The sequence below is a fragment of the Geotrypetes seraphini genome, chromosome 15 (assembly GCF_902459505.1).
Source record: "Geotrypetes seraphini chromosome 15, aGeoSer1.1, whole genome shotgun sequence".
Classification (NCBI taxonomy): domain Eukaryota; kingdom Metazoa; phylum Chordata; class Amphibia; order Gymnophiona; family Dermophiidae; genus Geotrypetes; species Geotrypetes seraphini.
In genome coordinates this window covers 63,043,664-63,064,943 of record NC_047098.1, presented here as the reverse complement: position 1 = coordinate 63,064,943, position 21,280 = coordinate 63,043,664, and the positions used below count along the sequence as shown (strand labels likewise).

Below are 21,280 nucleotides of genomic sequence, written 5' to 3'. Positions count from 1 at the left end.
GGATATGTAACCACTTGTATTCTTTATTTAACTAATGTGAACCGCCTAGAACTCTTCGGGGTATGGCGGTATACAAAAATAAAGTTATTATTATTATTATTATTTAAAAAATTTATACTCAGAATCTTTCACCAAGAATAAGAAGTTTGGTTATCAATGATTTAAGATGAAGTTTAGACTATCTAATTACATTCCAGATATTTATTTTATTTCATTAACTTTCATCTGGGGTGGGGGATTTCATTTGGAGGGGAAGGTAGGGGGGTAAGGGATGGAATTAAGGGGGTATATAAAAGAATGGTTTAGTTCATATGGAAATTTAATTTGGAGGAGTGATATAAATATGTATGAAATATTATTATTGTGATTCTTATTGTAATGAATATATTTCTGTATTATCTCATTGTATTTCTTACTTGATTCTTTCAATAAAAATTGTTATAATGAACGGCTAAGTTTTCTAGAATCGGTGCCTAACTTTAAGTGGTTTTGGGGGAAACCCACTGCTTATTTCTAGGATAAACGGCATAAAATCTGTTTTACTCTTTGGGATCTTACCAGATAACTTGTTACCTGAAGCCACTGTTGGAAACAGGATACTGGGTTTGATGGACCTTCGTTCTGTCCCAGTACGGCTATTCTTATGTAAGCCAAGTATAGGACAATCAAGCCATTGTGACATCACTGATGAGGTTGGCTCTTAGGCATTGGTGGAATGAGGCATTATGATGTCACAATCTCAGCTCTAGAATGTTGCTACTATTTGGGTTTCTCCCCATTTACCCATTTGTATCATGTTGTGTTTGTATGGTAATTGTGAATTTGTTCCCTTTATTTTATTTAAAAAAAAAATCTTTTTAAAACTTTGTATTAATTGGAAACTGCTTTGACTATAAATCAAGATTTAAATAAACTTGATCTGGTTTGGCCACTGTTGGAACCAGGATACTGGGCTTGATGGACCTTCGTTCTGTCCCAGTACAGCTATTCTTATGTTCTTATGTGAGCCAAGTATAGGACAATCAAATGATTGTGACATCACTGATAAGGTTGGCTCTTTGGCATTGGTGGAATGAGGCATTATGACATCACAATGGAAAAGACTTACATTAGCGTTAATCTGTGAACATTATTAATGGATCTTAAAACATCATGGGGGTTCTTATGGTCATAAGAACATAAGAATTTGCCATCCTTGGGTCAGACCAGTGGTCCATTGTGCCCAACAGTCTGCTTCCCCACTGGCTCCCAGGTCAAAGACCAGTGCCCTGAGACCAGCCCTACCTGCTTTTGTCTTAAATCCCTGGAGGGTGTTTTCCCCTATAACAGCCTCTGGAAGAGCGTTCCAGCTTTCTACCACTCTCTGGGTGAAGAAGAACTTCCTTACGTTTGTACGGAATCTATCCCCTTTTAACTTTAGAGAGTGCCCTCTCGTTCTCTCTACCTTGGAGAGGGTGAACAACCTGTGTTTATCTACTAAGTCTATTCCCTTCATTATCTTAAATGTTTTGATCATGTCTCCTCTCAGTTTCCTCTTTTCAAGGGAGAAGAGGCCCAGTTTATCTAATCTCTCACTGTACGGCAACTCCTCCAGCCCCTTTACCATTTTAGTCGCTCTTCTCTGGACCCTTTTGAGTAATGGAAAGCGGTATGATACGAGATTATGCAATAAGCTTTCCAGGTTCAGGAAAATACTTATTCTTGCAGTCTGAACTTTATTCAAATGTAAACAGTTTTTTGGATGAGAAGGTTGACAGCCAGATATTTAAACATTGCAATAATTTTTTAGGCACATTGGCCTGGATTCTCTAAACGGTGCCCAAGCTCAGTAAAAACTGCAGTTTAAATGACACAAAAATGTCCTAATAGACATATTTGCAAATGAGCTGAATCGCATTGGTACTAGTTTCCCATTCTGCAGGCCACTGGCCTGGAGCAGATGAGGTCAAAACTACATCACTCTTGCCTTAAGATTTGTTTTCATGTCAAAACAATAGAAAGTGCAAAGATTTTACTGATATTGTAATAATGATTAATTTAGCGTCATTAACTACTCAGTTTGAAATATGCAGGTGTCCAATTCATGTCAGTGTTAGAGGAGCTGTCCAGACAATGGTGCTGAACAGTAACGAAACTTCTCTGATGAGAGGAAAACACCTTTTTATGTCTGATTAATCATCGTAGGAAATCTTCCAGTATATCTATATTAATCATCTCTTAATATTTATTGATATTTCCATATGTATTTTTCATACAGTTCTTCACTGTCAGTTTAATTTCCATCCTATAAGTTCACATAGAATTTTTCTTTTTTCAACCATCTTTATTTTCTCTTCTTTATTAATTTCCAGGTACTTTAGTTAGATTGTGAGCCTTCGGGACAGTAAGGGAATTTTTTAAGTACCTTCTTACTTCTCATTTATAATCTTAATTTATATTTTCTTCAAACCGCTTAGAACCTAAAGGATATAGCGGTATATAAGAAATAAATTACATTACATTACATTGTTACATCTTTCTCATTTTATCCATTTGGGAGAGAAGGATAGAAAGATGCTGCAGAGGGAAGGCACAAGGGGATGGGTGAGAGGAGAGGAAAGATGATGCACATGTGGGGGGACAGAAAGGAAAGAGGAAGAATTGGGGTGGAGGAGAGGAAAGGAGAAATAATCATGTACAGTACATGAAAAAAGAAGACCAAACCCAAAATAAGACCTAGTGTGTTTTTTGGGCCCTAGTCTTATTTTTTGGGAAACACGGTACTTGGGTTCTTTCTAGGTACTTGGGACCTGGAAGGGCTACTGTTGGAAACAAGATACTTGGCTTGATGGACCTTTGGTCTGTCCCAGTATGACAATTCTTATATTATATCCATTACTGAATGTTGATTGGGCCCTGTTGGGCTTTGAACCTTTAGGCCTTCTGGTCAGATTTTCAGAATATCCACAGTGACTATGCATGAGAGAAAATTGCATGCATTGCCTCCTTGGTATGTAAATCTGTCTCCTGTATATTCATTGTGGATAGCCTGAAAACCCAACTGGATGGGTGTGCCCTTCGGATCAGGTTGAGAACCATTACTTTAGGCCATAGGCCACAGAAGTTGCATATAGAGGTGTCTCCTATAGGAGATTTCTTAAATTCAGAGATAAACTACAGTTTAGCACAGTCACAGTTACAAACTAGCCTTCCCTAGGCAGCTTCCAATCCTTCCCCATTTTATGTTACTTTCCTATCACAATTGTGGCTCTACGCTCCTTCCTTAACTCTCCAGTAGGTGACTATAATGTATCAGTCTGGTTTTTGCCTTAACTTTGTAATGTAAATCTCTTAGAAATCTGGGCTTCAGCTATAGGTATGAAAAAAATGAATGCCGATAGTTTGGGGCACAGTAACTTATTTAAATTGGTTTGGGGGCCGTTGACATCTTATTACATAAATATAGTAAGTCTTTGCTTACTACACGTTGATGGTCGGTATATTAAATTCAATAAAAACTTGAAACTTTATGAGTCAATTTTCATACACATCCAGGGAAGAGTAAGGGGGGGGGGGGTGCTATTTCTGTCCTAATTTTGACCTTTAAGTATTTGGGTGGGTGGGTAGAAGGAGGGAGGACATCATTAATTTGAATAGGGTAAGTTTATTGGGAAAATCTATGTTTCTGTGTTTTATTGATTAAGCATTGGAAGGTTGGGGGGGAGGATGATTGCTTATGTACATTTGTAAGTTGAATGTGCTTTTATTGGATGATTTCCTGATGGAAAAGGGGATTGAAGGGTATAGATAAGAGGATTACTATACAGGTCCTGGATCTGATGGGCCGCCACGTGAGCGGACTGCTGGGCGTGATGGACCTCTGGTCTGACCCAGCAGAGGCACTGCTTATGTTCGTATGTTTATGTTCGTATTAACTTCACATATGTTATTTATATTGTGTCTTGCACTATTGACATTTCGAAAATCAATAAAGAATTTTTTTTTAAAATAATTTTTTATAAGCGTTTTATCAAATTTTATAATAAAGCTTGGAATGTCAGTCTCCCTAAGAGCCGCAGCATAGTTTTTTGGAAGTTCCTAGTGATGAATCTTCATGAGGTTCCAGCGTATACTCATTTCTGTCATTTAGTTATCCTGAAAACCAGACCTGACCTGTGGTTCTCCAGGCGCAAGGTTTGACACCCCACCCACCGAAGATAGAGCAATTGTGCATCAGAGTGCAGAGCAGCTCAAAGCAAAGCCATCTACTGCTTTGGAGAAGCAAAATGGGGGAAAAGGAAAACCCAATTCCAATTTATTTCCGAAGTCTTGAAATGGACACAAACTCATTGAACATCTTCCTGCATCAGACACTTTAAAGCACTTTAAATTATGCTAAGGGGAGAGCCTCAGATCCCCGTGCGTTGTTGAATTTTACAACTGCACTGGAAAGGGAATGAATCCTCACTGGCTCTTGATTCCCCCTTCCTGTCCCGCTCAACTTAGAACATCGAAAAATCAAAGAATCAAGCTACTTAGTTGGAATTTGATTGTTTCTTTCTCATTCCTGTATAAGATTTTTGGTGAAAAAGGAAAACCCACAAGACCCTACTTAAAATTTGTATACTATAGTGCGTACAGACATGAGAGAGGATTGATAGAGCACCCCAAAGAAAAAATAAAGGTGACATGAATAAAGGGCTCCTTTTACAAAGGTGCATTAAGGTCCTTAACGCGCGGAATAGCACGCGCAAAATTGCGTGCGCTAGACCTTAATGGCAGCATTGAGCTGGCGTTATTCTAGAAGCGTACGCTAAAAACGCTAGTGCATCTTTGTAAAAGGAGCCCTAAGTTTTTTGTTTTTTTTTAAACTTTTGATATTTTTTATCTTTTTTTTTTTTTTTTTTTTTTAATCTCTCATCCTTCAGTCTTGCTAGATATACGTTATGTACCATTCATTTTGAAAGCAGCTGGTTCTGGTGGAAATCAGGCCAATTTGGATTGAAGTTGCTTGCCTCCTCCCATGGTGATACATAGTTCATGTGCACAATTTGGTTCAATTCACTGTTGACAGCACCGTTGCATGAATGACTGCTTTTAACATCCCCAGTACTGTTTTTGTTTCTTTGTAAAATTCCCTGCTCTATAGCTATATCTGCTCTATTGTCCACAGCAACCCAGCACTTGTCATGCTGACCCTCAATTCAGTCTAATACTTTGCATTAACCTTAGCCCTCCCCATTGTACCCTCTGTAATATCGTTAATTATAGTCTGTCTCAGATAATGAGAAGGGCAAGGAAACAAACTACAGTCTCTCATTCAGGCTATAATTTATGAGCATAAAACTCCTTTAGTTTCATATTTCCATGTCCTATCCTTGCCTTTGTGTGAACAGCATTGGCCAGATCACATGACTGATTTTTCTAATTTGACAGTTTCCTTGTGCTTTTGTGGGCTTCCAGCTCAGTTGGAATCAGCCTTCAATTGCACCATATACCTTCCAGTGATGTTCTATAGACTGTGAACCTTGCCTATATTTGGTTCATATGCAACCTGCCTCTGGCCACTACACTGTGTGATGGCCAAGACTCCATCTTGCCCAATGTCTATGAACAGTACCCTTGCACCATTGCCTGACTTGATTATTTTTGGTTTTAATCTGGCAGCTTCTTCCTGCTCTTTTTGGGCTTTCATCTCAGTTGGAACCAAGGCAGGGTTCTGACACCACGGAGTCTGCTGTTCTGAGGAATCCTTATTATTTTTTACTTCCACCTTTACGAGCCACTTGGCGTTAGATTTGTTGTAAATTAGATATTAATTATCAAATTACCCCATTGTTGCCTATTAGTGGAAATAGATCCTTTCAACCTGGTATGAAATCTGCTGGTTTTCGGGCAGATAAGAGAGGGAATATCACTTGTATCAAATCCTTGGAGATGATGGTATTCTTCCAACCTTCTCTCAATTGCATACTGATAATAGATGGCCTCATTTAGATATTTATTCATACCTTTAATTAAAACATTATGTATCCGCTCTACCCAAAAGATGTTTATGTTTAAAAATATATGAAACTTTATCAGAGGTAATTTGGTTGGAAGCTCAGTTAATAGTTCCTTTAAAATACTTTAGATACTCTCTCATTATGGATTATGATAATCCATAGAGCTTGGAACATAGAATTACAATTAAATTTACAAGGTACTCATATAAAACATTTTTTGTCCTTACTTTATGGTTATACCAGATATTTCTTATTTTGAGATGGGATACAAATTTGTCTTTTGTATATGGTACCTTGGCGAGCCACAATTGTCTCTGAAGGTTCTTGTCTGAAATGTGGCCACAATAAAGTGACCTTAGCTCATATGTTTTGGGAATGTTCCTTGTTTCGTAAATTTTGGTCAATAATTTTTTCTCAAGTTAGTTGTATGTGGCATGTTAAATGGCATTGTAGTAGCTATAGTTTATTATGGATTTTTGATATTCAACATCCTATACCTATGGGTTATAATTTTTATTTATTTTTTTAATGGGTGATTCTTTCAGGCTTGAAAGCTGTTCTTTATTTATGGATAGGTTCTGCAGGACCAATTTATGGTCACTGGAGAGCTAGAATGTTATGTTTGCTTACATTCAAATCCCTACTTTATAAAACTCCTGCTTTCATTTATAAATTATTAATTGCCTATACTTCAAATAAAACGTTGAGATCCAATGAACAGCAGTTATTGACGATCCCCTCTCTCAAAATTATTAATACAAGATGGCAATTTATTTTCTCTGTCACAGCCCCCCAAACATGGAATTTGCTTCCTATTTATTTGAGGGAAGAACGCGACTTGGAAAAATTTAAGAGTAAATTAAAAAGCTTCCTTTTGAAAGACGCTTTTGATACTTAGCTAGCCAGTTCTCTAGCTGATTTTAACTCTACTGTATAACCTCATTGTAGCATTTTGACTTCCCATTCCTTGAATGTCTTGCTTACTTTCAAATAACATGTAGTTCTGTTTTCCTTCCCTCCCTTGTGTTTTATAGGTTTGTCAAGTTTGTCAACAGTCCTCCAAGACTTAGTTCTTGTTATGCGTTGAATTGTTCCCTAAATTTTGTAATTTTAGTACCGTGTACATCGCTTAGAATTACAATTAAGCGATTAATCAAAATTTTATTAAACTTGAAACTTGATCTTGTACTTACGGAGGCTATGTCTATTTCTGATTGGGATATAAAATAGGGTAGAATGTTACTTACAATTTGGCAACCATTTTTAGATTCAATGACTCCCACTGCTCGCAGTCTTGTTTTGTTAGGAAGGCCTCGAGTAGTATTTTTAAGGGGGGGCAGTCCTGAGAAGGAAAAAGGGTAGAAGAAATTAGCCATATAATTAGTTAATATTTAAAATACATCTGCTTTGGTTATTAGATAAGGGGTTAGATGGGTGAAGGATGTGGGTTGGTCGGGTAGATTTGGAGATTGACATCGGAAATTGTTTGAGCCTAATATTTGATGTTTGCAATGATATTCTTTCTGCATTGCTTAATACATCTGTTATAGATTTTGAATGAGGGATTAGATGGGTGGGGGCAGTGGGTTGATAGGATGGGATTGATGATTGTTATTGAAAATTGATTGAGCTTAATATTTGATATTAATAATGCTATTCTTTTTGTATTGTTAGTTCTTAAGTATGATCAATAAAAATGATGCTGTTCTTTAGCTTTCCAGCACACAGGTCTCTGCTTCAAATGCAAAATAACGTTCAAACATTTTAGTATTCCTTGCAATAATTTATTAGCATCAGAGGCTCCTTTAAGGCTTGTGGACACTTTTGACATAGGGGTAAGGCTTTGAGAGTCGATGTATTGGCTGTTAGCCTCTTCATAACCTCCATTTGGCACTTGGATGTCTTTCTCGTTGTCTTTCTGGAGTTTAAAAGTTCAAAGAATCAGAAGGCCGGCTTTCTCTTTCCACTGGGTTTCTTCAATTGTAAAGAGGTTGTTAGGATTTATGGCACTGTAAAATAAGGAGTCTATATTGATCTGTAATGCAATTATCGGTGCCTTCTCAGCATCTGGAGAGGTTGCATTTTGAGGGCAATTAAGACTGAAAAGACCTTTCAATGGAATGAAATGAGTCTTAAATCGCAATTCTTCTAAAAAGAGAAAATCTATTTTTATTTTTTTCATCCTCAAGAGGCTCCCAAACCCAATAGTTATTGGGGAAAATGTAGCTCCTTAAGGCTGTGGTTCAGCATAATGAAAATTAGAACTGGTTATACTATGGCTGCCTTCAGCCCTTCTAGAAGATTCCAGCATATGTGTGCATACCTGCATTTGACAGCTGTGTTGCCAACTTATACGCCACACAATTTGAGGAAAAACATCTGTATAAATCACAGTGATTTCAACACATGGAGATATGGATTAGATATATTGCCAATACTTTTTTCATTTGGACTGACACTGAGCAAGCTTTGCAAGATTTTTTGACACGGTTAAATGCTATGGATAAACATCTGAAATTCACCATGCCATGGAATTTGAATTCAGTGACATTTTTGGATACTCAGTTTTTCAAGAGGGGGGTCAGGTCTCAACACCACTGTATTCCACAAGCTTACTGATAGAAATACTTACCTTTATTACAACAGTTGCCATCCTTCTAGATTAAAACAAGCTTTGCCCATCAGCCAGTTTTTGAGATTACGACACATCTGTTCCTCAGATGCAGAAGTGAAAAGGCAAGCCAGGATAATGAGTCAAAGAATTTGTGATGGAAATTATCCTGGATGGACCTTTAAGCAGGTGTATTTGCATGCTTTACATGCAAACCCTACTTTACTGTTGGAACCACAACAAAAACAACCTGTTGACAAGCATACATGTGTCATAACGTTCTCAGATAAAGTAGCCCATATAGCCAACATCATTCGCAAATATTGGCATGTTATAGCAATGCATAATGTGTGTTCCAAAGTGGTCCATGCATGGCCTTTACAAGACCCAAGAATTTGGCTAATTACTTAACCTGTATAATAATATCAATGATGGGGTGGGGGGGGAAGAAGTTCCCCCTGTGGGACATCATGGACCCTGCGGACATTGTTCCTTGTGAACCATTACCATCAACAGTAGCATCTGGATCCACCCTAGGACAGGTAGGATGTACAGATTACATCACGTTTCCACATGTATAATGTGGGTGGTATATGTCATTTGGTGTCCATGTGGTTTAGTTTATGTAGGGCGCACCATTAGACAGATTAAAACAAGACTATCGGAACATAAAAGCAGAATACACTCAAACATTAACAGCTTTCATGGTCTCCCATTGCATTGAATTACGATGGTCAGTAATTGAACACATTCTGGACAGTTATATGGGTGATAGGAGATCATGCATACAGTTGAGAGAACAGTATTGGAATTTTTGAACTGGACTCTGTCATGCTGGGTGGTATGAACAAAAGTATTGATTTGAATACCATCATTTAAGTAATCAATTTTATTTCTTTTGTAATGCCAGTCCGTCTGTATTCTATGAACTTTACATAGCTATCTCAAATTTGTTTTTCCTTTGTCTTAATTCTAGGGTGTAAATGCCGTATTATTGTTTACAGGGAGTTTCAATAAAGTTCAGTGAAGAGCAACGTCACAGGGGTGACTTTAAAACAGGCGCATTTTCTTGTGTCATTCAGGCAGCAGATCGGGAGCACAGCTGCTGACTTCGGTGAAGGAGCAGTGAAGCCAACGTGTAAAAATCATTAGTTGAGGTTCCTGAAGAAGGGGCCATAGGGGACGTAGTGGTCACAGGTTGTCTGGGTTTTGGAAAGCCTCGCCGTGTCTGGAGGGCCTCTGAGCATATGCGAATGATGTCACATGCATCCATGTATGCTCGGAGGCCCTCCAGACCTGGCGGGAAAGAAAGGAAGAAGCTGTATAGGGTGGGGTTTGGTGCAAAACTCGTTGGGGCTGGGGTAGAATGGGGCAGGGCTATGCATCTTTGATTGTTTAGCTTCAGATATGGTAACCCTACCCAGGCCTCATCTTAAAGGGGCCCAAGCTGTATTAATAGTGAGCTCTTCTGAACAGACCTCCACCACCCACAGATACCTTTTACAAACAATCCAAGGCCCCCTCCTCCCATAGGTTCCTCTGTAGGCTCCCACCAGCCCAAAGCACACCTCCACCTCACCCTGTAGCACAGTAACTTCATCCTTATTGAGTGAGGAAAGTGTGTGGAACATGGCTCATGGAATTCTTTCAGTCCCTCTCCATGTCAACGTATGTGCGTGCGCTTTAATGAGTCTATGTGTACTTGTAGGGGGTATACATGTTTGTATGTGTGTGTTTTATGCATGTGATCAGGAAGAGAAGAGATGGAAGGCAGTTAGAAAGGTGCAATCAGGGCCGGATTAACCAATAGGCCAAGTAGGCACATGCCTAGGGCCCGAAATGGTCAGGGGGGCCCGATGAAGGAGGGCATCAACATTGTTTTTTCCAAATGGCGATGGGCCCCTCCAGCATCGATCGGCAACGCAAGCCCCACCCCGATTGGCAACGCAGCCCCCTCCCCATCGACGGAAAGTAAGACAAGCAAGCAATGCGGGTAAGAAAGGCAACGGGAACTGTAATTGTGCAAGCGATGCTGCTTGCCCAAAGCTTCCTTCTGACGCAGCTTCCTGTTTCCGCCTGGGCGCATGGTGGGGTGGGGCGGGGCAGGGGGCCCAGAGTACTTGTGTGCCTAGGGGCCCTCGACGAATTAATCCTGCCCTGGGTGCAATTCCTTATTCACAATATAAACAGTGAATCGGTATATACTTCTCCCAGAGAAATGTACTGTGGCATTTATGGAGGGGGGTCATTTATCTTTTGCTTCATACTAGATTGCGTATTTATAATTGATAATAATAGTGTTTGTCTTGTTGAAACATGTTTAGCATTTGTTAAATATGTATGCATGGAGTTTTGTAAACCGCATAGTTACTATACGATATATACATTATTAAATAAATGCATTGCAATCTTTATATACTGCCAGTACCTCATAGAAGTTCACAGCAGTTTATTTAAAAATTAAGGAGTCCTTTTACTAAGGCGCGTTAACTGTTTCAGCGCCCTGCTAAATATTAGCGTTCGCTAAACTCTAACGCGTCCATAGACTATAATGGACGCGTTAGCATTTATCACGCCTTAGTCAAAGGAGCCCTAAATGAGCTAATATAGTAACATTATAAACTGGTTAGCAAATAGTTATGTCTTTTTAAGTACACGTTTTTCAAACAGATAGGTCTTTAGCTCTCTTTTGAAACGCTTAAAGTGAATTTATCGATCAAGTTTATTATAGATTTGATTAACCGCTTATTCAAAATTCTAAGCAATGTACAAAACTAGGCAGAGTTTTTCATAGTTTTGCTGCTTGGTCAGCCCAGGTTGAATTGAAAATTCTGGTGTATTTTATCTTTTTAATTTCAGGAAGACCAAAGTTGATTTGTTAGAGAGTTAGAGAAACCAAAACAATGTGGAATGGAATCTGGTGTGTCCCCAAAGCATGTTTTGAACAATACACAAATAGAATTTATAGGGGGGATCCAAGATGGCTGCACGCTGGAGCCGGCTAAATTCCTCTGTAGTTTCTTAACGCCGGAATCTTTTTCACGGCGTTTTTCCTCTACAATGCCGCATACTAAAAGGAAGGAAGTTCTGAGGATGGCTCCCTCTCAACTCAGAACCTCCATGCCGGTACAGCAGCAAACCCTTGAGAGGTTCCTGAGCCAGCTCACAACCCCGTCCCTCGGAGAAGAGGGCCCTGCTGCAGGTCTGGACGATGGAGCGTCCAGCCTCTTAGGGCATGAAATATCACTGTTCCCTCCGGTGTCCAGCGCACCGCCGTGTCCGATGTCAGCATGGGTTGCCCCGGCAGGGATTCCAGAGGCAGAAGTTGCAGACCTGGATCTGAGCCTGGAGGAAGGAGCGCCCATGGAGAAGACAGTCGAGCAGACAGCCTTGGGAGCTTCAGCGAGTTCACCACTGCCTTCGTCTTCCCCGGTGGTGACTTTGGAGACCATTTGGCAGGTTTTGCAGAGGCTCGACCGCAAGCTAACTGAGTCGACACAAGAGGTACTTAGTCTCTTAGGAAAAGTTGATAATTGACTCTGCTGAACAATTAACTTCTGTTAAAGTTGAAGTAAAAGATTTAAAGGACATAACAACAACTCTGCTCAGAGATAAAATTTATGCTCATTCTAAATTGGAACAATTTGAGAACTTCAATAGGAGACTAAACTTACGGATATTAAGTTTCCCAAAATCACCAGCTTTAAAATCCCTATGACGACTTTAAAAAAATACCTAATGGAGATCCTTAAAATTCCTCAACAAGCTATTCCTCCCTTTAACAAAATATATTATATTCCTAACATTATGACTAAAGCTGATGAAGAAGGAAATTTGAGAGTACAAAAAGATTTGACTGCAATTTTGGAGGAATCCCTTTCCGATGTTAAGGAAAGGGGGATGCTTTTAGTCTCCTTTGTTTTTGAACATTCGCATCAAGATTTTTCTGGACAAAGAATCTGGATTTATCCAGATGTATCCAAGACAACACAGGACCGCAGAAAAGAATTTCTTTCTATGCGTGATGAAACAAAAGGTCTGGGGGCTTCCTATCTTTTAGCATACCCCTGTAAATGCTTGGTTCGTTACCTGGTGACTAAGTACACTTTCTTTTTACCATCACAATTGAGAGCCTTTCTAGACCTTAAAAAGATCTCTGGAGACTAGTAATGATCAGCTGGATTTAAGAATTTGTGGGGTTGTTAAGCGTAGTCAGCTTTCTATAATTAATTTTCTTGTTTTATTTCTCTCCATGGAATTTAAGGGATCTCCCTGTTTAATTGTGGTCTAAGAAAGATCAATAATTGGTATTCCACTTATGATGGGTTTTTTTCTTGACAATTTTATGTTATGTATTTCTGAAACAAGTGTACTACTTGCGATATATTATAAATCAATAAAAATAAAGTTTAAAAAAAAAAAAAAAAAAAGAATTTATAAAGGATCCTAGCTTCTATCGGTAGCCAGTGCAACTCCTTAAGATAAGCTGCGATCCTTTCACCGTTTTTCAGTTTGAAAATTAGTCTTATAGCTGTGTTTTGAAGGGTATGAATTATTTTTTTAGTATTGATTTGGGACAGTCTAAGAAAATAACATTGCAAAAGAAAAAAAATCTAGAAAATCAGCATTGATATACCTCCCTAAACAAAAACGTTCCAACAGTGGCCAACCCAGGCCAAGTACCTAGCTAGATCCCAAATAGCAAAACAGATTCTATGCTGCTTATCCTAGGAATAAGCAGTGGATTTCCTCCCCCCCCCCTATGGACTAGAGAGTTGCGTGGTGACAGAAATTCCACCCGTCCCTGCCAAAGTGCCACCCGTCCCCACCCGTCCCCGTGAGGAATCCCACCCATCCCTACCTGTCCCCGCGATGAATCCCTCCGTCCCCACCCGTCCCCACGAGGAATCCCCTCCGTCCCCACCCGTCCCCGCGAGGAATCCCCTCCGTCCCCACCCGTCCCTATAAACTACAGAAATAGGTATTTCATTTAATTATGCTACTAAATTAAAGGCTCTGGTAGAAACCCATTTACAAATAAGCAAAAAGACTTTATTAATTTGGAAATATTAATTGGGAAGAATACATACTTTGTAAACTGGTTTCTACCAGAGCCTCTAATGTTTATAAATTTTTATCAACACAACTAATATACTACTTTATCCTAAAGCAAAAAAAAAAAATATATATATAATTTTTTTTCCTACCTTTGTTGCCTGGTTTCTGCTTTCCTCATGTTCTCATTCAATTCCTTCCATCCACTGTCTCTCTTCTCTCTGCGTCTTCCATTTGTTCTGTTACTGCGCCTCCCTTTCTCCCCCCTTCCAAATTGGTCTGGCACCCATCTTCTTTCCTCCGCTCCCCCCATAGTCTGGCATCTCTGTCTTCTTCCCTGCCAGCGTCTTCTCCCCACTCTCTCTTCCCCATTTCCTGTCAGCGTCCTTCTCCCCCTCTGTCTTCCCTATGTGGTTTCAGTGTCCTTCTCCCCCCTCTGTCTTCCCCATGTCTTTTCAGCGTCCTTCTCCCTCCCGTCTTCCCCATGTCCTTTCAGCGTCCTTCTCCCCCCCCCGTCTTCCCCATGTCCTTTCAGCGTCCTTCTCCACCCCTTTATCTTCCCCATGTGCTTTCAGCGTCCTTCTCCACCCCTTTGTCTTCCCCAGTGCTTTCAGTGTCCTTCTCCCCCCTCAGTTTTACCTTAAGCGCCTTTTCCTCTCCACTCCACCTTTCCTCCCTTTCTCCCTCCCTGCCCCTTACCTTTGTGATGCTTACCCGCCCGACTGACAACAGAACAGGCCCGGTCCAACAAACCTCCCTGCCCTGTAGCCGCGAATCTAAATTACCTTCTTACAGCAGCTGGAGTATTGAAGCTGCTGTAAGAAAGTAATTTAAATTCGCGGCTACAGGGCAGGGAGGTTTGACAGACCGGGCCTGTTGTCGGTCGGTCAGGAGACCTGGCTGGCTGTGCTGCACTCGGGGCCACCGCTTCGCCTGGATTTTCGGCAGCAGACACTATCTGGATACGGCCACTGAGTGTTCTTACAGACCACCTCTGCGCCATGTGGATATGCCAGGGCAGAGCATGGGCGGGTCCCAGACTTTTCCCGATGCTGGCGATGTTCAGCCTGCTATCTGAAGAACTTATTCAGATGATTTAGGACAGATAAAACGCTGAAGATTGCCACCATCTGGAAAAGTTCCAGCATGGACCGTCTTGTCTAGGTATTCAGTCGCGGCAATTATCTGAAAAGTGGCGCAAATATCGAAATATTTATTTAAGTGCTGCACTTGAAAAAACTAATTAGAATGCTGGCCGCGCCAGCTAGATAGTAATTCGACACTACCTTCAGAACCGAGATGCTTGCAAGTGGTTCAAAATTTAGTAGTAAAACTCAGGTTCAAGCAAAATTTGATTACGTAATCTGTCTCTTAAGTGAAGAACGTTGGCTATCAATAAAGCACTAGTTCTCCTTTAAAATTCTGACCATTGTGCATAAGGTACGTTACCCAGTACCTTACCAGTGCATAAGGTACTCCTTACCAATTTTGCCTGTTAACCCCCTACACACCATCCAGAACCCTCTGCTTTTCCCAATCTAACAGTGTAGCAGTGCTGTCTTTTCAACCTTGTTAGATTTTTAATGTAGCACACCCCCTTCTTGTGGAAAGCTCTCCTGCCATATTTATGACTGGAATACTCCCTGGAAAAATAGAAATCTGTCTGAAAAACATTCTTATTTAACAATGCATTTCCAGACTAATCCCTCTCTTGGGAGTGATCTCAGATGCATGGCACGCACGCCTGCTGTACGGCTCTCCTGCCTCTCTTTCTGTCCTAGCTGATATTACAGTTCCTCCTTCTCTCCCCTCCCCCCCAGTCTATTATTTTTGGAATTGTGAACCACTCTAAAAGTTATACTTATTGTTAGTAAAGCGAGCCATAATAAATCTGAAATCAGAGCCGTAGCAAGCGATTGCATTGTGCAGTTGGTGCAACCACATAGGGCTCAAGAGAAGCAGTCCATTGGCTTCCCTTGCACTGACATCATTAAAGTGGGCGGGGCAGAAGCGCACCACATCAGTTGAGGGTGTGTCGCACGGGGGGGGGGGGACACGTTTCATTTTCTTTCCCCTTTTTGTCCCACCTCCTCCATGTTTCTAGTGAAAAAATTCATTAAAAATTTGAGGCCCCTTTTATCAAGCCATGGTAGGGTGTTTAAGCACGGTCCAGCAAGGTAAATGCTCTGCCGCAGTTTGATAAGAGGGGGCCTTGGTCTTGAATCTACCCTTTTAGAAAAGAGCTTCCTGGTTAAGACTCTGGCTTCCTGTAGTCAGGCTTTGATCATGTGGTTTACGGCTTAATTTAGGGTTTAATTTAAATGTTCTATACCACCTGCTTCTAAAGGTGGTCTAGGCAGTGGGGCATATTTGTGTCAAATAATGCGTTCCGAGAAGGATTGAAGAGCTTTGTTAAACAGTACAGGATAAACTGCAAATTCTTTCCTGGAACAGCCTTCATTGACGTCTCAGTAGAGTAAATGGATGCAATAGTTTGACAGTATTTTGACACACTGCTCTGAAATAATTGTAGTATCTACTGCTAATACAGTAATAGCTGAATAAACCCTTTGAGTTGTGTAATCATTAGGCAAACCACCAACTTCTAAATGGTCCTTATACATAGTAAATGCGCTAGTTGTTTGCTTTGTAGTGACTGTCTTTCTGACAAATGCCAAAGACAGAATTTGAAACACATAAACAGAGTTTGAAACACATATCCTGTGACATTGCATGTCATTACTAAATGAAAATTAACAAAATATAAACACAGAGGATTTAGAATCAGAAAATAAGATTAAATATTGAACTAAGGCCAGTTACTGGGCAGACTTGCACGGTCTGTGTCTGTATATGGCTGTTTGGTGGAGGAGGGGCTGGGGAGGGCTTCAGTGGCTGGGAGGGTGTAGATGGGCTGGAGTAGGTTGTAACGGAGATTTCGGCAGTAGGAACCCAAGCACAGTACCGGGTACAGCTTTGAATCCTTGCCCAGAAATAATTAAGAAGAAAAAATTTAAATTGAATCAGGTTGGGCAGACTGGATGGACCATTTGGGTCTTTATCTGCCGTCATCTACTATGTTACTATAAAAACACTTCTTATTGACATTTGCTCTGCAACTCCTCAATAGCTCTCCTTTTATCTCTCCCTGTACTCCTCCCTGGGAACTTGTGGTTAAGTCTTTCTTATCTGTACCCTTCTCCTCTACTGCCAGCTCCAGACTCCATCCCTTCTATCTTACTGCACAGTTTCCTGGAACAGATTGCCTGAGTTAGTACTTCAAGCTCCTCTCTGGCAGTATTCAAATATAGGCTAAAAGCCCACTTTTTTGAGGCTGCTTTATTCATTTGTAAAATACAGTGCTCCCCCGTGAATTCGCAGTCAGCGGTTCGTGGTCCTGGTCATTCGCAGTATTTTCTGACTGCAAACTGCCGATCAGGAGAGGACAGCTGGAGAGGCAGGAGAGGGCAGCCGGAGTGCCGGCAAGTGAAGGAGATCACTCGCTGTATGTTCCGACTGCCTCTTCCTGTATTCAAGTCGGGCCTCACCAATCAGGAGCTGCTTTGACACGCAGCTCCTGATTGATAAGGCCCGACTTTAGTACAGGAAGAGGCGGTCAGTGCATTGTGCCGTTGGTTTCATTGTTGTATCCACTAACACTCCCAAGTCCTTTTCGAGGTTACTTTCCCCCAGAGCCAACCCCCCCCCCATTTTGTAGCTGAACATCGGGTTCTTTTTCCCTATATGCATGACCTTGCATTTCTCTATATTGAAGTTCATCTGCCATTTATTCGCCCACTCCTCCAATGTTGTGAGGTCTCTTTGCAGTTCTTCACATTCCCCTATAGTTTTAACCCTGCTACAGAGTTTAGTGTCATCTGCAAACTTTATAACTTCGCACTTTGTTCCCACTTCCAGGTCATTTATAAACAATTATATTTTCTTTCTGATTGATTATATCCTTATTGACTCCAATGCCCGGATGAAAATCCTTGGCTAAACATATGTTGACCTTTTACGTTCTCCCTTCTCTACATTCCCCTCTACCACTTTCCTTGAATGCGCTCCAGAGGAAGGTGATGGAGAAGAAAACGGTGACAAGAGTTTAAAAAAAAAAGCGTGGAATGAACACAGAGGATCTTGAATCTGAAAAAATTAAGGCCAGTCCTGGGCAGACATGCATGGTTTATTTCCATATATGGCTGTTTGGTTGAAGATAGGCTGGGGAGGGCTTCGATGGTTGGGATGGTTTAGATGGGCTGGAGTGAACTTTGATGGAGACTTCAGAAGATGGAACCTAAGCATAGTACTGGGTGGAGCTTTAAGTTCTGGCCCAGCAATAGTTACGAAGAAGGAAAATTTAAATTAAATCAGTAATTTAAAGAGTGGGTAGAGTCGGATAGACTGGATAGACCATTCGGGTCTTTATCTGCCGTCATCTACTATGTTCCTATTAGTATTGTAGTCCCACCCTCTATCCTATACAGTCGTACCTCATTACACTGCACTATCCCGCCTAGGCAGGATAGAAATCCTAATAAACTTGAAACCAGGTTCAAGAACAGAGTCTAAATTTCCCTTACCACAGTGTTGGTATGCCTTAAAAACAAAATTTTTATGAAGGTTTAAAAAGTATAAATGTACCATGAAGCTGACGAGGCAGTTCAAAATGACCAAATCCTCAGTGGGCTTTGGGTTCCCCTCTCAAAATTTCTTCTCTGGGCCTCAGCATGTCTAACCGACCCTGAAGAGTTCTTTGTGAAATGTTCAATGTGGTGATGTATAACCTACCCAAAACGGGAGCCAAGATGTAGTTTACAAATTTCTACGAATTAGATGGAGGAAAATGACCTCAGTACAGGTGATCAGACATACCTTACCAGTCATTTGTTATGTGATATTCATTCACCAAAATTGCAGTTTGTGCTGGATATCTCCTCTTGAGGAAGCTTTGATTAGCGAAATGGACTGATCCCTCGAGAGCCAGCTGAATCAACAGATAAGTTCCCTGTTTAATGATATTCATGAAGTGTTAACAGCACTGTTGAAATGTCAAAGAAATTTAAATGCTAAAGATGGTGATTAAGAGTTTTTTGACCAATGATTGATTAAGTTGGCCAATGATTTTTGACCAATGATTAAGTTTGACCAATGATTGATTGGTTAAGGTATGTCTGATCACCTGTATTGATTGTATGGGCTACCAATGAGGTCTTTTTTTCCCATCTAAAACTTTGTCGAGCCACAGCACAGTAAACGTACTGACTGCAGCTCGAGGCATCTGGAAGTGCATTGACGTCGACGCATGGGCGAAGGTCCTCCAGATGGGCTCTGAACCGCCAGTGGGGGTTGCCGGCAGGGAAGAAGCACGGAGAGAAGGAGAGGCGCTGGCTGATTGCCTACAGGACATGTCTCTTGCTGCGAGAAGCGGTCAGCTGGCACCGGTGCCTCTCCTCCTCCCCAGCGTGTCGTGGCACACCTCGTTTCTCAGGAGGCACACTAGTGTACCGCGACACATAGTTTGCGGATATGCTGATCTAAAACATAGGAGTTTGTAAACTGCATCTCGGCTCCCAATTTGGGTAGGCTGCATTGTGCTATTGATTTGGGAGCGTCTATGTCCATCTAGCGTCTGGTTTAATTTTGAACTTGCCACAGCAGATTGCATGCTGTACTCTCATATGACTGATGTGCATAAAAGTGAGTTAATTCGCCAGCATTAACCAAGGGCTGTTCCTGTTGCAGGAAGGCGATTCACTCGGGGCTATGGAGAAGCTCTGCAGGCAACTGACCTACCACCTCAGCCCTCATTCACAGTGGAGACGCCAGGGAATAATGAAGAGAAAGCCTCAGGCCTGGTGAGCCCACTACTGAAATGCTTGGTGGGGGGATGTAGATTTACATTCTCATGCTGCCTTTGAATGTTATCATTGAGAGACTGAAACCAAGAATGCTTCTATAGGAATGTGAAGGTTTCACATTTTATATTATTTTGATTGATTGGAACTTGAGATAAGGTGTGGGTTTCAGAACTAGACAAGGCTAGGCAAGATAATAATATAAAATGTGAAACCTTCACGCAGCGAGTGGTGGACATCTGGAATGCTCTCCCAGAGGAGGTTATTGCGGAATCCACCGTCCTAGGATTTAAAAGCAAACTAGATGCACATCTCCTTACGAGAGGCCTAGAGGGATATGGGTGACTAAAATTACGCCAGGTGTACACCTGGCTGGGCCTCCGCGTGTGCGGATCGCCGGACTTGATGGACTGAAGGTCTAATCCGGAGATGGCGGTTCTTATGTTCTTATAAGCATTGCTGCGTTATTTAAATTAGGTCTTAAAGGGGAAGTGGGGGGAAGTTATTAACCTGCATTAAAAGAATAACACAGAATATTTGCCTCAACATGCATTAAAAAAAAAAAAATTAAAAAAATTATATTTTGTATATCCCAGAATTTTATGTGGATTACAAATTATTCAGATACTCAAGCATTTTTTCCCCTATTGAGATTAAGTGACTTATCTAGGGTCACAAGGAACAGTGCAGGATTTGAACCCACAACCTCAGGGTGCCAAGGCTGTAACTCAAACCACTGCACCACACACTCCCATTAAAGAGCAAACTCATACGTTATTTTACTATAGCACATGTGGGCTATATGAAATATAAAACAACTCCTCCCCCCCATATTCAACTGGTGGCGGTGAGCGTTTCTCTGGCCGCCACTGGTATTCCCAGATATTCAGTGCCGGACCCTGCTTGGCCTTCTGCCAACTGGCTAACGCATGGCCACTTAAGTTGGTGTTCAGCCCTTGACCAGATAAACCAAACTGCTTAAATATAGGACTGCTATTTATGCAGCCTGATATAAGTGGCTTTCTTATGCGATGAGGGGCTGAATATCAGCATTTAATCTGGCTCTTTCCCTGGAATATCAACAAATTAGCCACTTTTGAATTCGGCACTAACTAGTCATTTTCAGTAGAGATATCTGCTTGAGTGCCACAGAAAATGACCAGATAGCACTGAGCAAGTAATTTAACCAGTCGGCTGCCATTTCTGGCCAGTTAAATCATTTTGAATATCAGCCAGCTTATTATATAAATCACCAAATTTATACAACCCACATTGTTCCAAGGAAAGTAAAGCTAGCCAATATTGGCATTGTTTTTGTGTCTGGAGCATCGTGCCACTAACATATAGTCTAATTCTCCTGGGCGCCATCTTCAAAAGGATTGGAGTTTTAGCATCATGAACAGAAACCTCTTCATAGCATCCCTAGGCATAACCCTAGACGCCCTAAACACAGTATCATTCAGCTAAGCGGATGACATAACCATCCTCCTCCCCTTTAATATTCAAAACCCATCATCCACAAACCACCTGAAAATAATAATGGAAACGGTAGAAAAATGGATGTCAAGTCATAAACTAAAACTGAACTCGGAAAAAACTAAATTCCTACTACTAGAGAAGGAAAAAAAAACATCTCTCACAGAACTAGAATTAAATACAATCAAGTACCCAATGCAAAGTACACTCAAGATCCTGGGAATACAACTAGACAGAAACTGCACAATGCAGTCTCAAATCCACAAAATCATCCAAAGAGCTTTCTTCACAATACG

General features: G+C 40.9%; 1 protein-coding gene across 5 annotated transcripts in view; it reads left to right on the top strand.

Moving 5' to 3' along the window:
* Window positions 1-21,280, top strand: part of LRRC75A (leucine rich repeat containing 75A) — a 188,804-nt gene that overhangs the window by 81,966 nt on the left and 85,558 nt on the right. For all 5 annotated transcript variants that reach the window (XR_004537157.1, XR_004537156.1, XR_004537158.1 and 2 more), the window contains one exon: window positions 19,396-19,508. Coding sequence is in view for 2 of the 5 variants with exons in the window: in XM_033922846.1 (XP_033778737.1) it covers window positions 19,396-19,508 (113 nt within the window). In the remaining 3 variants the exon portion in view is untranslated. The remainder of the gene's footprint in view (window positions 1-19,395; window positions 19,509-21,280) is intronic.